This window comes from Mytilus galloprovincialis, chromosome 10 (genome assembly GCF_965363235.1).
Source record: "Mytilus galloprovincialis chromosome 10, xbMytGall1.hap1.1, whole genome shotgun sequence".
NCBI classification, from domain to species: Eukaryota; Metazoa; Mollusca; class Bivalvia; order Mytilida; family Mytilidae; genus Mytilus; species Mytilus galloprovincialis.
Genome location: NC_134847.1, coordinates 55,508,224 through 55,526,443, shown reverse-complemented (window position 1 = coordinate 55,526,443; position 18,220 = coordinate 55,508,224). Strand labels below are relative to the sequence as shown.

General features: G+C 31.4%; 1 protein-coding gene across 1 annotated transcript; it reads right to left on the bottom strand.

Moving 5' to 3' along the window:
* Positions 1-328: 328 nt before the first annotated feature.
* LOC143047886 (uncharacterized) lies at positions 329-17,420 on the bottom strand. Its single transcript, XM_076221210.1, has 4 exons — positions 16,686-17,420; positions 12,340-12,744; positions 11,311-11,424; positions 329-9,019 (listed from the first exon to the last, which is right to left on the bottom strand). The coding sequence occupies exons 1-4, from the start codon at positions 17,371-17,373 to the stop codon at positions 7,935-7,937; spliced, it is 2,292 nt and encodes a 763-aa protein (XP_076077325.1). The 5' UTR covers positions 17,374-17,420; the 3' UTR covers positions 329-7,934.
* Positions 17,421-18,220: the final 800 nt, after the last annotated feature.

The following is an 18,220-nucleotide window of genomic DNA, read 5'->3' as shown; positions in this document are numbered from 1 at the left end:
ATAGTAATATTTGAAGAAAAATAATAAAAAGCATCATGGAATGCAAAAGAAAGAGATCTAAAAGCCCCAAAAAATCTTCTGTAATACAACATGCACACCCTTGTAAGTTTATACAAGTTAAAACCTACAGTTTTTGATGGGGTTTGTGTTGCTCAGTCTTTAATAATGATCATTGTTGGCTACTCTCTTTTTTTCAAATTTGTAAAAATGTTGTCCCGTCTTTCTTAAACTTGTAGTTTTAGATTACACATAGGGTATCTCCTTAATATTTGGTATGTTAGATTACACATAGGGTATCTCCTTAACATTTGGTTTAGATTACACATAGGGTATCTCCTTAACATTTGGTATGAAATAAGAACAAAAAGTATCATATATTTCACTGTAACTGCAAATAATATTCAAAACTAAAGTAAATATTAAGAACAGATTGAACAAAAAAATTAGAGCTTTCCGATCTAGTTATATCTACTTCATATTGTGTGGTTGTTGGCATTTAACAACCCTTTCAGCACTCAGTTATAATGTTCCAGCCAACTTTTATTGGTGGAGGATGGCAGAGTACCTGAAAAAAACACAGACCTTCAGCAGGAAAAAAATACCACTGAACGTACAGGATTAAACTGCTGTGAATTCAGAAATTATTGCATGCATTTATTATTGCAATTTTGTCATTTCAGACTTAAATGCGATTTTAATTTTAAAGATTTTGAGAAAAATCCAATTTAATTCATATAAAATATTTCAAAATGCAAGTTTAAATTATTCCGTTTACAACTCAGTCGCATTTTTCGCAATAATAAAAACCTCGCAATATGTTCTGAATTTACAGTACATCCCATTGTTGACAGGCTGGTGAAAACTTGATGAACTACAGATCACTTGGCCATGGAAACCTTTAATTTTTGAAGCATTCAAAGTTGTTGTGAAAGCAAGAAAATCCATTTCTGTCTGCAATGATTGTTTTTGATTTACAAAATAAATATCTATTGAAATGCAGACATTGCAGATGTACATCTGCAAAGAGTTAGGAAATATTTACTAAATATTCTATTTGATACAATTTTACTGATTGCTCTACTAATTTTTGCATGGAAACTGTGTCAAAAGTGTATATCTGATGTTTCCTGAATAAATGTTTACCAATATAAAAGCAAGTGACATTATTTTGGGACCAGGATATGTACCTGAAAATTACTATAAGAATAGTCCTGAAAATGCTTCACAAACTGAAAGGAAAATCAACTATTTAGGCACTGTTTTTATATACATTCTTTCAAAAGTTAACAATTTATTCAAATTAATATAATACTACAATCTGAATACACAATATTCAAAGGCAGTATAAATCAAATCAAAAATGTACTGAACCTCAAAGATAAAGTTTACTTTTGTTATCTAGAGAAAATGAGACAAAGATAGCACTTCTCAAAGACTTTGCTTTTTAGCAAGTTTTTAAGTGGTGAGGTATAATTGTTATATAGACAAAGAAAATTAATATGTAAAAAAAAAAGCTACAAGTTAACATTGCTTCAAATTTTCTTGAAATATTAACTTAAAGAACCTAATGACATTTTTCAACCATAAAATCCCCAAAATGAAAACCTGGTAATTGTTTAAGAGTGGTTTTATCACAAGTTCATAAGAACAATGTTTTTTTTCAAAAGTGCATCACATTTCTCAAAAAATTTCAGTATCATAAAATTGCAAGATATATTGATTGTTATTTAATTCGAAGGAAAAATTTCAATTATAAAATGTTTGATCAATCTAGTCTAAAACTTATCCACTTTTAGGATAACTGTGTTATTGCTTAAAATTAAAACAAAGTCAAATTGTTGAGATTGTGTTTGTTGCTTTAAGCGTCTTTAGCTTTCCAGTAACATACAGCAAAACATATAAAGGGTTGTTATAATTTACATTAAAGTGCGGCTACTGTAAGTTTCAAGCTTGTGATAACACATTTACAATCGGTCATTTGAACATTACTACAAAAGGGAATATTACAAAAAGGTACTTTTTTATTAATCATCTTTATAATCTGAGTGAATTACATGGGGGAAAACAGTAAAATTGTTTTCATAAATATATATATCATGTATATAAACAACATTGTTTTTTTGGGACATAATTAAATCCTTCAAAGCTGCACAGCCATTTTGTTTCAAAATGACTCACCCCAAGCTTACGTTAACTTGATAAAATATTTTAACATTCTGTTAAAGCTGTTTCTGCACTTTAATTTTCAAATATCTATGCATAAATTACTAGCATTAAACCTTTTTAATTTCAATATCAGATTATGACAACATAAAACCATACACCAATCTGGATTTGTTGCTAGATTGAGAAAATAAATTGCTTACTGTAAATATTTGTCATCACAGGCCAAAAGTGATATTGATAAGGTGGAATTTCAATCGTACTTAATTCCAAGAAATAGAAATTTGTACTGATTTTATTTTATACTAAATACTACAATATTAATTTGCATTAATATTTTTTTGACATTTTAAGAATTTAATAATTTTGTAAATAAAACTCTACTATTAAACAAGGAGTACATATACTTTGCAGTTGCATTCATTAAAAAAAAAAAATCAGTGGTGAGAAATAAAAATCACAAAGCAAATAACAAAATATAATATAGCTACTCCAATTAATTCTAAAAGAGTTAATCATGAATATAATAATTTGTGCCTAACTTCTGTATATTAGAAAGTGAAGGTATATCTTCTTCAAACATTATAAAAATAACATTATGTGTATAAATATACAAATAATAACATTTCCTGTATATCAATTCACTGTTTATGATTTCACCGGTATCATGGATTGCTACATTTATGTTATATTTTCCTGATTTATCAAGAATTCCTTTACATCATTAATTAATTGGAAGTACTTCCTACGAAATATCTATGAGAAGATAAAATTGCTAATGAGTCATTTAAAAAAAAAAAGATTAGAACAAATCAATGCAATATATAACTATCAGTATTTATCTGAGAGCCAAGTATTTTATGCAGGTAACAATAAATCATAATCAAATTTACTGTCAATCTTTGAAATTTATCATTTAGAAAATGTAGGTCTTATAATCTTAAGATTCAGGAAATTCATAGATAACATTCAAAGGATTCCCAAAAATTGATTCCAGTAATTTTTAAATTTCTAACAGCGCATAATCTAACTGTGGAAAACCTTCAAATTTTGTGAATATGATCCTCTTGTTGAATGGTAAAGTAAAATATACTTGTCAAATCTTAACAATCAGGAAAATATAACAATAAAATTGAATATTAAAAACCGAATAAATTCTATAACAAATGCATAATAAAACATTCCAATCGAAGGTCTTGTTCTGCCTATAAATAGAGTTAAGTCCCATTACATAAACAGACCTATAAGACTTATATAGGTCTTACAAGATTATTAGGCCTCTAACAAGAAAAGTTAATACTGTCGACTAAAATATATACTGTAAAATCAGAAATTTAAGTGAGCTTTAACTAATGCAAGTAGTTGACGTCTGACAAAAATGTGAAATTTAATTTAATCAATTTCAAACAAATTTATGAAGGTATAACTACTTACATTATTGATTTAAGTTTATATTATTGCAAACCTGTTGCTTTCTGTCACATTTTTCACATTTATAAAAACATCGCCATAATTTTCTGAATTTACAATACATCTTTGATATTAAAATACACACTCTGTCAACAATTTGCAACATCCAAATTAATAAATTTATACGTAACAATTTTTCTGTATTTTGATAACAAGGGTAAAACAAATAAACTTCAGTACAAGGTAGACAACTTATATAAGCCATTGTCAATTAAAAAATACAATATATATTACTGTTTACATTAAATTCTATCATATCGTAAATTAAATTCTTTAATTTCACTTTAATAACTACATTGATTATCTGTCAAAAAACTCAATCTCAAATCACCAATCCATCAAATTGAAAATGCAAGTTAAAAATTGATTACAAATTTGCTTAAATATCTTAGCACAACAAATTACACATACATATGATAATTATAAACATGAAGGAATGCTAGGTAATGTTATACCATACATAAAAAAGTCAATGACATTAGAACAATAATGATAAATCTATAAAATTTGTGTACAACATCAAAACAAAATAAACCAGTTTATTCAAAATTAAATTAAAATGCAAAACAATTATAAATTCAACAAACTGCATATCCTTTCATTGTAATTTTACAACATGCCCTACTATATAAATATTAACAAGAATGTGTCCCCAGTACACGAATGCCCCACTCGCACTATCATTTTCCATGTTCAGTGGACCGTGACATTGGGGTAAAAACTCTAATTTGGCATTAAAATTAAAAAGATCATATCATAGGGAACATGTGTACCAAGTTTGAAGTCGATTGGACTTCAACTTCATCAAAAACTACCTTGACCAAAAACTTTAACCTGAAGAGGGACAGACGGACGGACGAACGGACGAACAGACGAACGGACGCACAGACCAGAAAACATAATGCCCCCCCTACTATCGTAGGTGGGGCATAAAAATTCATTGAAATACAGAGGGTACCGTATACTAACAGCATATCAAAACAATGCTAGACATAAAATAGAAAAAAAAATCTTGTGGATTTAGAATTGATGCCATCTTCTCTATGAATCCAACAATAAAACTTGATCTGCACAATTAATGTTATTACTTACTTTCTAATACAGAGATATTTTTTATTGAAAGTAAACATTAGTGATTTTCCAGAAACCAACATTTTTTTAGTTAAGGGCTGACCTTATTTACCCTGATAAATGAATAAATATTGATGCTCCTTTCATACTTATAATATAAATTCAGTATTTCCCTGGATTTCTTTACAATATAATTTGCATAGTAAACTTAATGTCTTAGACCTCATTACAAGCAATGAATTATCAGAAAATAATTACTAACAAAATAAAACCCAGTGGCACATCCAGAACTTTTTGTCCTGAATCCACCTATGAAACCCAATTCATATAAACATGTCTTGCATCTTAAATTGCCTTTAATATATAGAAATTTAAAAAAAAATGAAAGCAAAATTTCAATGGAGCAAGATGATAATTATTGACCACTTGTTATATTAACAATGAGTATTTTATCATTCTGAATTAAGTTGCAAGAACCAAGGTTTAAAATAACATACACCATACCAATATTGTTTTTTTAATATTCCAACAGGTTAAATTTACAAATTTTCGATCTTTTTCCAATTTTTGCAAAGTTCATAAACATATTGATTTTCCTTGTTTATCAATAAAGCCATATGAACAGAAATCCTTGTCTGCTTGAATAAGTATTTTCAAATGTGTATGTAGTTAGAAGATACAATTTAATTCTTGGTCAAGAATTTTAACCACCAGGAGTTTTATAATCATGTTAATGATCAATTTAAAAAATCTAATTGATTGAAGAGTTGAGAACATCAATAGTAAAATTAACTTTTTTTAATCAAGGCATTTATTGTTTCGAGCACTCTTACATCAAAAATCAAGGAAATTTCATGTTTGCGAAGAAATAAGATCAAATACAGGAAGATGAAAAGTACAAAATATGTGATTCTTTATAAAGCATAAGAACAAGAATGTGTCCATAGTATACGGATGCCCCACTCGCACTTAGAATCTTATTTTCATTCGACTTTGAAATTAGGATAAAAACTCTAATTTGGCATTAACATTAGAAAGATCATATTATAAGGAACATGTGTACATTGTACTAAGTTTCAAGTTGATTGAACTAAAAATTAATCAAAAACTTGAATCTGAAGTGGAACAGACAGACAAACTAACAAACAAAGTGTTCCACAGACCAAAAAAAATAATATGCCCCTCTACTATTAATATTGTTATTACAAATTTTATCTAAACTAGTTGTAATAAATATATAGAAAAAAATTTTTATAGAATTATAAGGGGAGCCCACATACATTCAATAAATATCAATTTTCATGTTCTTATTTAATAAGAATAACTTTCCTTTGAATAGATAATCTTCTAATGCAAAGGTTACAATATCATCCATATATTTGAAGAACTCTCACACTATGAACAGGTACAATAGGTGTACCTGAATAATTTGATTTGGCATAAAAATGCAGATATATAAAATAATATTTCATATACAAATTCACCTTTTTATTCAAAACATTATAAATCATTATCCTAGTGTATTTTTTATCTTTTTTTTTCATGGGATACCATACATGCCATATATATATTTACTGTCAAATCCAAAACTGACATATCATAAATAATGCCTCGTTCACATGGACATTTAATTTGAATTGAATTCGAATCGAATTCGCTAATTGCGTTCACACACTCTTCTGTTTTAATTCGAATTATCCAATTCGCTTTAGAAATACGCTTTTGTGAATACGAATATGGACAGTAAAGCAAATTTGACGCGCATTGCAATTAGAATTAGAATTGACGTTAGGAAGTAATTCGTTTCAAATGCGAATTAAACTTATTCGAATTAGCTAATGCAAATAGAATTCCAATTACGTGTGAACTCAGCATTAGAAGTATTCAGAAATACTGACTTGAAATTAATTGTTTGATTAATACAATATAATCAAATATAAAAGGACACATACCTCAAATATGCAGTTTAAAAAGATATTATCAGAATTGGAATTTGACTAGTTACGAAATGACAATAATCTTGTAAATTTCATTTGTAGGATCTTAATACAATGTACAACAAAATCTTCATGGAATTTAATATTATAATATTTCACACATTTTTCAAGCTTTTAACATGTTTAATTCTTAAATTTTTGTCATGCCTCAGAATAGAAATATTCTCAGTGTCTCCAGTAAACTTCCTAATTGATGTGTCAACTCTTCAACTAGAGTACTGTTATTAAATTATTTATGCCTTACTCTTAACTCTTAATATCAGCTATAGTCATTTCATCTGCCAGAAAAAAGAAGTAATGGTACAAAGCATTGAACATAATTTCAACTCTTCAAAATACCCAATTTATAGTTAGGCTTAAAAAAGCAGACTACTTTAGGACAGTTTGAGGTAAACAATGGTAATCGATATCATAAAAGATGAATATTAAGCACAAATACAAAAAATTGCTAAAAATGCATATATGCTTAACAATGGACAATATTTAAAAATGTTTTATACTTAAATACAAAAATATCAAAAGGAAATACACTATACAACAAAAAACATAACATAAAATAAGCATCAAAAATAGAATCTGGTAACAAAAGCAAGGAAACAAAAAGTTTAATATACAAACATGTATATATATTACTTCCTCCTTAAAATAAACCCTTCTTTTAAAATTAGTGATTTATAATAAAACTTTCATTCAAAATTAGCAGTTTATAATAAACCCTTCATTTAAATTATAATTGCACTCTCTGTCATCTAAAACAAATGGTAGACACTAAAACTACATTTAACTACAACATTACTTTAAAATAATTTGAAGTTATCACCTCTTCTTTATCACAATCACATTAAAACATCCTCAAATTTTACACAGTAAATTTGTTCACTGATAAACTACACCAAAAGTCCATTCACTGATAAACCTTCCTCTTCTGTCTCTGTGACACTGTATGCATACCATACAATAGTCTGTAACTGTCTTTTCCGGTTATAAAACAGCTTTTATCATCACATACCACATAATGGAAAGCAAATTAGTCCTTCTGTGTACTACAACACAGAAAAAAAACAATAACCACATCTCTTAAAAACACTGAACATTGCCATCATTTCCCAAATGAAATGATCTCGTCCCATGAATCCTTTCTTAGCAAAAACTTGCATCTGTCTGGGACTCCTAAAAATGAAATACCAGCAAAGCTGCCAAAATAGACTTCCAACAAATGATTTTGGAAAGTTTTCATTTTGGTTTTGGATCCATCTTCATTTTCATCAGTCCTGGGCGAACTGGAAAATATGCAGGATTGTCCTCTCTTTTGTACAAACTTTTGTTTTGGATGAAGTTTTGAAAAGCTGGCGCTTTTGATAACATATTATGTGTATGTACTGAAACCGGTTCAGTTGTCATTAATGGCATTGGTTGGGTATTTGCCATTAATGGATGATGATGTGAGATCATCAGGGGTACAGGCTGAGCGTTTATAGCCTTGGATGGTAGAAGGTGTCTTGGTAGTAGCTGCGACGGTTGTGAGACCATCACAGGTAGTAACTGAGTATTAATTGTTACAGGCTTTGATACAGGCTGCGATTGAGTTGCCATTGATGCATGAATGGGTTCCAGTCCTTCAGTGGAGGCAAACTTTTTCTTTGCAGGATCATCATCACCGTCTATTTTGGTCCCTGCAACCAGATCCGACAGACTCCTTTTTTTCATAGGTTTAAATTTGTCTAGTAACTTTGAATAGTAGTCTGATTTCTCTGCGCCTGTGTTCGGAATGTTATTTTTGAGGCTATTCCTCTCTCCTAGCAAAGCTGACACAACAGCAATATCCATATCATTGCTGGAATAAAATAATCTAGACTGGACTGGTTCTGATATCATAGGGGATCCATCTCTGTTGTGAACCAGTACTTGTACACTTTCTGGTATCCCAGTCATTAAAACTGTATCTTGGGAAGGCACCGTCATTTTCAAATTTTCCATAGATGCACAATGTGTTCCCGAAGACGTATCAAAGTCAAACTGTCTGACTGAAACACTAAATTCCTTGTCTGATTTTTCAATGCTGTCTGCTTTTGTCAAGCTTATCGTAGGTTTAATAAGGGGTGAAGGTGATACTCCTCGTTTTGGTTGGATTGGACTCGATGATCCTAGGAGCTGGTTGCCATTAGGCAAACGATTGTCATTCCTGGATGGTGAATCAATGCTTCTGTTGAAATCATCCATGCTATTTTGTCGTGATCTTGGGTCGTCAAAACTTCCTTGGCGGGAATCCATACTTGTTTGACGGGACTGATCTACTGGACTACACATTACAACCAAACCTGAAAATAAATGTATTCAACCAATGTAATTCATTTTTATCTTACAAAAAAAAAAATCACAAAACAAAACTTTCTACATTTCAAGTGTAAATGTAAATGTATATATAAGACTGAAAAGATTTCCTAATTTTTCTGGGGTACAGATTTTGTTACAGATGTGATGCTATAATAGATTTTAAAAAAGTTTAAATTTGATCTGTGTCTTGTGGTAAACTTTATAAAATTTGGTTGAAGCAAAATTAAGTTAGAGAACGGATAATAGAACACTTTTGACTTTGTTTTTGTGCTATTTACTATATCTGCTATAATTGTATGAATGTGAATTAATTACAAGACTTAATAAACATGCAAGTTGTGTCTTTATGAAATTGAGTAAAATTTGTTTCATAATATAGAAGTTGTGTAATACATGAGAATACTTTTCCAGTGTATGCAAATAATATCAACAGCACTTTTACCAATCTATATACATGTACACAAATTTAAAAAATCATCTATAATAAATCAGAATTCTCAGTATACATGGTATATGACTTTAAGGACATACGATACAGTTACAGGGGAGGTAATGACGTTGCTAACGTAAATGGTTATTTTCGCAACGTCAAACTATGACTTCAGTTTACGACTGATTTTTATCATTCAAACTTACATTGTATCTAACTTGAAAACGAGTTCATGGACCCCTCTTTTTTAAAATGCCATTTGGTTTGGTTACGCGAGAAGATTATGTGTGCCAATTTTCATGAAAACGTAAATAGTGCAAATGTTTTTAATTTGATAAATATACAGCAAAAAATGATTTTTTTTCCTATATTCATGAACATTTGATAAATGTGTGTTATTTCTGAATAAAAAATGTAGGAATTTTTAGGAAACTTGTAAAATACAGAAATTACAAATTATTTAACAAAAACAATTTGTGTTTATCTTTTAAAACAAAAAAGTTATGTCTTTCTTTTGAAAGGGAAATTACGTCCACAAATCCGAATTTTGAGCAAATATACAAAATTTCGACCTCATTTTCATACCTGCCAACTTTCACGATTTAGGCGTGTACTACACGATTTTGACCCTCTGTCCCGATTACACGATCGTGATCGTGAAAATAGCCAAAAAACACGATTTTAGTAAAATTTACACGAAAAATATTTTTGTTCCCGATTTTGAACTTTTGAAAGTTTTCCCAAGGGAGACAAATCGTGTCTGACAAATTTCATCCAATCAAAATTTAGTGATCACGCATTCACCAGTTGATTAATGTCGGCATAGTAAACAATCAAAGAATCGAAATTTTGAGTTGTTTTTTTTTAACTTGGGTGTTAAATTTATAAAAATTGGAATCATGATGGGCGAGTTATAACTTGCAAAATAGTTCTGTCACCGCCTAAGAAAAAAAAGCGTGTTGCTTCGTGCAAATACTTAGAGAAATGGGAGAATGATGTCAAGTACAGGGGCTGGTTGTCTAAATCAACGTTAGGATTGTCACATGCCTTTTGTAAAGTTTGCAACAGAGACTTTAAAGTTGACCACGGTGGCCTTAATGATGTCTCCAAACATTCTAGTACTGCTTGTGGTATTGATCTATATAATATATGAGGGTTTGGATGGGGTTAAATGATTAAAGAATATAATGCCCTTAAAAAATGAAGATAAGGGAATAACGGGCAAAAAAAAATGAAAATTGGAGAAATACGTGGTCAAATTTTTTGAAGATTAGAAAAAAAAGAGGTTAATTTTTTGAAGATTAGAGAAAAAAGGGGTGAAAATTAAATGTTTATAGAACAACAGACACCCCCCCCCCCCCATTTCCAGACCCTCATATATTGTTGGTTTTTTTGTTATTAAATTATAAAATTATTACTTTTTTTTTTATTTCTTGACAATGTATCAGACAAACATAAAGTCATCTGACTGGTGTTTATCTCAACAAAAAGAATACAACAATCAAACAATTTAAAAAAAGATAGGTTATAATAGCATCTTCAACTATAACCCCCAAAAAAGAAGTATGTCAGACACTTTTAGGAGCCAAATCATCACACGAAAAAATGCTGCGAAAAATTCTACCCTCAAAAATGGTGCCGCGCACAAAAACCCCCATGGCCATTTTCAAAAGTTGGCAGGTATGCATTTTACTAAAAAATTAGCACATGAAGTTATATTTTTTATTACATATATAATTTAATCAGGTAAATAATAGTCTATATGGAAATTTTTAACAAAATGTAAATACAGGATCAAAACTGTATCGTATGCCCTGAATGTCTTTATCATATATATAAACAAACCTCCTCCATCTAATTCTACACGGAATGTCTTTAACCAGTCTACAAATGTGCGAATGTCTTTCACCTCTAACCCATGTACTGTTTCCAATACTTTCATTTTTGCCTGCCTCAATCCTAACATAAATGTAATAAAAATTTAAATGTAGAATAACATAAATAAACTTTTTATCATATTAACTTTCAATCCAAAAAAGGTGACTAGTGCAATAATATAAAAAAGACTATAATATTCATTTTATCAAAATGAATCAACAAAATATGATAAAAAAATAGTACTTAGATAATGCATATATTTTGTCTGCTCTATGGTAGGGTTGTTGTCTCATATTCCCCAATTGCATTCTCAATTTCATTTCTTTAATTGTGTATTTACAATTGATCTATCCTGAAACTTTTATAATCCAGATCACTATATTCTTTAGTTGTTCCTCAAGTCATTGTACATGTTGTATGTCTATATATAGTTAAAGACTAGAATTTACTAGTCAATATGATTCAAATCATTATAGTCCTAAAGGGACTTCCTAATACTATGCTGAAAGCATGCAGAGTTTCAAACACAAACAAAACATATTTCACAAACAAGAATGTGTCTCAAGTACACGGATGCCCCACTCGCACTATCATTGTCTATGTTCAGTGGACCGTGAAATTGGGGTCAAAACTTTAATTTGAAAGATCATATCATAGGGAACATGTGTACTAAGTTTCAAGTTGATTAGACTTCAACTTCTTCAAAAACTACCTTGACCAAAAACTTTAACCTGAAGCGAACGGACGGACGCACAGACGGACAAACGAACGGAGGCACAGACAAGAAAACATAATGCCCCTCTACTATCGTAGGTGGGGCATAAAAATGACACCCCACGATGTGACATTTGCAGATTTTTTAGCAAATAAAAAATTTGCATTAACCTATGAGCTCCATTTATCTCAAGAAATAATAATACATATGTATATAGTACTTTGACTTCTTTTGACTAGTTTTCAAATACTAGAGAGTAGTTCAATAGTCTATTTTTTTACCAGAATTTGGATTCTCCTCCTCGTCTTTAACATCTGAACAAACAGATGACACATCTGTCATACATGCATCTTCTGAACCTTTGGATCTGGTCAACGGAGAACTTATTCTTCTGAGACTGAGGTCAAGTAGAGTAGACCTTTTCAGGGCGTCCTTACACATCTTCTCAATGAGTGGGATGTAAGTGCTTTTGATTGCATGATTTGTATAGTTTTCTGTTAAACCTGCCATGGAACACATCCTGGTCATAATTTTACTAAGGGTACTATTTCCAAGTGGTGTATTGTCATACCAGACCAAATCTGATGCTACAAAGGAACGCTTGGGTCTCTGCCAGAACATTTCAGTCATTGGGTGTAGATGGGAAACATACTTCTGAAAGGATGCAACAGGACACCTATGATCACCTGAAAAATAATAAATTCTGAATAAGGTACATGTATATTTACAGCAACGAAATAGGTAACTATTATATATCTAGGTCAAAGTATACATGTACTGTGTTATGATATTATATGATTATAGACTTTAGGATGTGTATTGATTTTTACGTTAATGCTATATTGGCTTTGAACTAGCTTTTAGTAACTGCAAGTCATCTTAGATCAGTAACTGTTTAGACTCTTTGTTAATTGATTTTTAGCTGTGGTCGATCTAATGAGTCAACTTTTAATACAACAGTTTTTTCTTGTCTTGTACAAATGTACTTTTACACCACTGTCCCAGATTAGGCTCACAAATATACTTAACCCTGCCATGCTATGTATGTGCCTGTGCAAAGTCTGCAGCCTTTCATTGTTTTTCATGCTGATTTGTTTTGTTTTTTTATGTAAAGAAATTTAAATATTAACATTACAACAAAGTTCCTTGAAGACCCATAATATTCATTTAACACTTAATCAATCTTATAAATGAGGAGGCCTAGTTCTGTTAAACAATAAAACAAGTTTACCAAAACTAACATGAAATCAAGGTTGAACAATAAATTGACAAATTTTTGCCTAATTTTCTAGGACCATGATAAATTTATGGAAACAGAGCTTTTGGTTGACAAATAAAAAAAAATTTAAAGCCTCAAATGTAGTAAGTTGTAAACACAGATATTTTTTTTAGAATCATTAGCATGATAGACCTTCTAATCTAGATCGTAGTACCATGACGCAAAAGACCATAACCTAACTGTCTTAAAGATAGACAGATAAAGACAGATTTTGAGTTAGTCTAATAACCTGTAATAACACATGCAAGATATTAAAAGTAATAACCCTATAGAGTTATATCCCTGATTGATTAATGAGAAAATGGATACAATTTGAGTTTTCTTTCTTTGTGTTCGAAGGTGCTCTAACAGGTTTATACACAGTAATAAAAAAAACTTCAAAATCAGTAACCATTAATTTTTTCTGGTATATTTTGTAAAATTCAGGATTATGATTTGTTTTACAATCCTGATATCAGAATTCAGGCCGAGGCATGAAAATCGGGACAATACTGCCAAAATTGGGATAGTTGGCAGGTCTGTATCATCGCCATTGAGCAACTATATGTTATACCCAAGGGTCCGGAAACGGTCATATTTGCCAGTCATGTCCTAAACTGAAACTATTATGTCCTAAACTTTTAATTGGGATTTAGGTCAAATTTTATTTTTCAACCGTAATAATTTCGGTCATTTCGTTGAGATCGACTTTCAAAATCGCCATTTTGAACATATTTTTGTTTTGTTATCGACTTCCTGTAATTAAACTGCCACTTCATTAAAGTGTTATAATCCTGAGGGCCCTCCTAATAACTATATTAATGCCTCGGGGAGCTATTGGCTAATGATTGCTAATCTCTTTACCTGTGTTTTTAATTCACACCTGGCAATTAATCACAAGCTCCAAACTATTATTATAAAGAAATAAAAATTCCATACCAACTGGCTTCATTATTTAATTACTCAACAGGTCAGACAATTGTCAATTATGATTTAAAATTAAATTAAAACTTGGTTTAATTTACGAAGAAAAAAATATTTTTTTACTTCTAACACACGTGCTTTGTTTACTATGTAATACGCATGTTTGAAATTCTCTTCCACAGATTTAGACAATTAATTGTAAATATAAAATAATTTCATCCTAAATAAAGCTAGTGCAACTATTTTAATTAATATTCTTACACTATTAAAGGTAAAATATTAAAAAGCCGATGATTTCCTGTGATTTGGATAAACAAAACTAATCCCGGAAATGAGTCCGGAATTGTTCGTTTTAGTATTGTCGCAGTACATCCGGTTTGAATTTTGACTTCAGAATCAAAGGAAACGTAAGCAATAACTGAGAATATTATCGTTTTGAGTCATTAAAATCATTTTATTTATAAACTGTTGCCTTCCCTTAATTGCTCTTAAACGATTTTTGGAAAATGGTAGGACAAATCATAAAGTAAATGCGATGCAACAGTGAAACAAGTTTGTTGATGCTACGAACATGACGATCGAGTATGAGCATACTCATAATGAGTCTCATGCAGTAATGTGATTTTGACAATCATTTTTTGAAAAGGGGCATCAACTTTTAAGTTGTATGAAAATGACCGAAATTAGGTATAAAAATTTCCGGATCCTTGGTTATACCATTATATTTTACCTAGTAAATCAAGTGACTCTAGTTACACTACAATAGACCACTTCGAGTTCATCTGTCACTGGGAAAAACTCTTCAATTATGCATGCCTTTATGACCTTATTTACCAGATAGAGGGGATCACCTGTATCCCCCTGCACTCTTACCGTTCCAGAGATCTCCATGGATGAAAATTGAACGATGGAGGAATGTTCACCATTACAAACCGTGTCTACGCTGTACGGTGTAGCGCGATCAGAAGTATTTTACCCATCCATACAAGGAATGGGGAACATGCTAATTCATTGCTTATTTAAATTATATTTATTTGAATTTTCATTATAGAATTAGAAGTATCAATATTTTCATTTATTGCCGTTTTTAACCATTCAAATGCCAAGTTTTCATGGTTCCCCCTTAGTCGAGAATGACCAAAAGCTGTCATGAAGTCCCCATGTAGATTTCTTGTATTTTTGGTAATTGTTATGGGGGTTAAAAATCATTTGATGTGGAGCTTATTTTTCATGGACACGGACAAATTCAGAACCCATTACCGGTATGGCTGATTTGCAGCAACAACAAAACGATTCGTACGGGTTATGTAAAAGGTTAAAGAGATTTGTAAAACAAACGTTGACAAATGAAAAGGTTTTTAATGACTTTATCTGGCAAATTGATGCTGTGCAACATGCATCTTTCGTGTCGGAATAGAAACCGGAAACGCAGATGTATCAATTTGATTGTAATATACGAAATGAATTCGGAATTCTGATACGATAATTCTTTTCAGGAAATATTTAAGTTTTTACTTTTAAACTTTTAAAGTAATTCTAAATTATCATTACAGCAGTACTCGAGTTATTTGCGATGAAATAGTATTTACTGCTTTGCGTCTTATTTTGTACTTCTTAAAAAAGGGGGATGCTGATTGCGTAAGTCAAAATAAAGCACGTGTTCGACTTGTTAAACTGTTTTCTTTGTAACTGGATTATTAATTTATTTATTTAATCTAAATTATCATAATCATTTGCTGAAACTTTGATTAATTCGACAAATGGATCGTCTATCCTCAGATAGTATTCTCCTGTCTGGTTTGATGATCTACCTGTACAAGCTCAGGTACAAGTGATTAGCGATCTTAATCCGGATATCCCTCAGGCGTTAGAACTGTATTGGATTATAACATAAAAAGCCTAAGGGTTATGCAATTACATGCATTTGATTATAATTGATAAAAAAAATGGCGTCGGGCTACAAAAAACAATAAGTTTTGAACGATGGCGGAAGACAATTTAACGATGGCGCAAGACAATTTAATGATGGCGCGAGTCGTTTGACGATGGCGCAAGACATTTGAACGATGGCGGAGCGCCATCGTTAAACAGGCCATGGAGATCCCTGCGTTCATCAAGCGTCTTAGTGATCATCATTGTGCAGAATAAACTAGAAATAAATTTTGTTTTGTGAGTACTTAATCGCAACCCCCTAATGACAGCAGTGCTGAGTGTCAATTATGAGAATTTAATTTGCCAAATTATTTTGTGCAATATAGCATTATAGTTTTCCAATCAATCGCTCATCATTGGAACGGAAGTGACAATGCCCCTAAACGCACGAATGATGTTCATTAAAAACAAGAGTTTTTGATGGAAATGCATTGAACTCGAAAGTTGTCTATTACAACTATTGCCTTTCATAACATTAACTTAAAAACATACATGACATAATGTTGTTTGTACCTGGTCTTTCATACATTTTCTCTCCGACCTGTGAACCTTGCATGACTGGTTCGTTGTCTGATAACCCTCCAACTAATTCTTTGAAGCTAAATTTAGGGTGATATTTTAGCCATACATATTTTCGTCCATCAGTATCTGTTGACACATCAAAATCAATTTTGGACATTACTCGCAAGAAGTCTTTCCCCCTGTTGCATATATACAGGTTTATGTCAAAGAAAACCTTGTTCTGTAGCGTGTCAGGTTGATCTGTGTTCATAGCAGGACCTAGATAAATGTGTTTCAGGTCATCTGAATCAATAAGAAGTCGGTGACACCTCCTGGGTGTCTGTCTAATTGTTATATCAAAAACTGCATTTGCATGATCAAATGATTTATCTCGGAGGATGTCAATGTTTGATTTCTTTGCAAAGTATCTTTGTAAACCTGCTCTAATATATTTGAGGGAAATAGATTCTGGAACATCGTCACGATTCTTAACAGACGTATAGAACTCTTTGAGGTATGCTGCAAGTTGAGTGTTCGGTAGGCTTGTGACATTGCTAAGGCTGTGGCCTTTTGCTGTCACGAATTCTCTCAGGTAGTGAATGGCTGTACGTATGACCACCTCCGGTTCTTCTTCATCGTCACCCACACATTCTTCTTCTGTTTCTTGTTTTTCCAAACTCTTGTTCCGATGCTCCATCATGTTTCTGTTTTTGTGTGACGAAAAAATGAACACCGGAAGTTAATTATTTTGTAGGGGTGTTTACAATTTATTTTCGGAAATAAATTTTAAAACAATGAAAAATGGTTGATCTTTGCATTGGTTTCTTTATAACTATTTAATCTATTTCTGATCAAAAGAATTGGAGCCTGTGTGATCATTTATTTATATAACATGCCAACTTCATATCGGGCAACACCCCTATTTTTTTCCAATGAATTGACCAACTGTGAATCCGGCAATGTAGTCATCGCAGTAATGTGGGTGACGTCATTTTGTTCGATTGACTTGCGTAATGACCTCTTACTCGTCATCGTGGGCGAACGTTACCTCAGCGAGCACTGTTGGCAACGAAGCGATCGTGGTGGTTTCTCCGAGGTCCGCGTTTGGAACTTTTAAAAATGTTATTTTCTGAGGTTATTTGTCTGCTGAAAACATTTAGAAATAAAGGCAAATATGAATAGTAAATAAAATTCATATCATTTTAAAGAAAATTGACGGATTCATATTTTTTTTGAAAAGGTAGTTTAATTAACAGTATATCTAAGTCATATAAATGTCAGGGGCGGATCCAGCCATTTTAAAAAGGGGGGGGGGGGTCCAATTACATGTCCCCATTCAAATGCATTGATCGTCCAAAAAAAGGGGGGTTCCAACCCCCGGAACCCCGCCTCTGGATCCGCGCCTGAATGTTCCTGATTAGGATTCCAATTCTTAATTCATGCTTAAATTCGCAATTAAACAAAATTTATTGAAGGAAAATCAACGTTATACCTTGATTTGACAGATCTAAGTAATTATATATCTGTTTCGATATCAGCCACAGTCG

What these genes read in the sequence shown, in the direction of transcription:
- LOC143047886 (XM_076221210.1), bottom strand. Translation starts at nt 17,373, where the DNA reads ATGATGGAGCATCGGAACAAGAGTTTGGAAAAACAAGAAACAGAAGAA. An exon ending in GAAAATGTATGAAAGACCAG is followed by an intron (nt 12,745 to 16,685) that starts GTACAAACAACA and finishes ATTATTTTTCAG; the next exon opens with GTGATCATAGGTGTCCTGTT. An exon ending in GGAGGAGAATCCAAATTCTG is followed by an intron (nt 11,425 to 12,339) that starts GTAAAAAAATAG and finishes CATTTATGTTAG; the next exon opens with GATTGAGGCAGGCAAAAATG.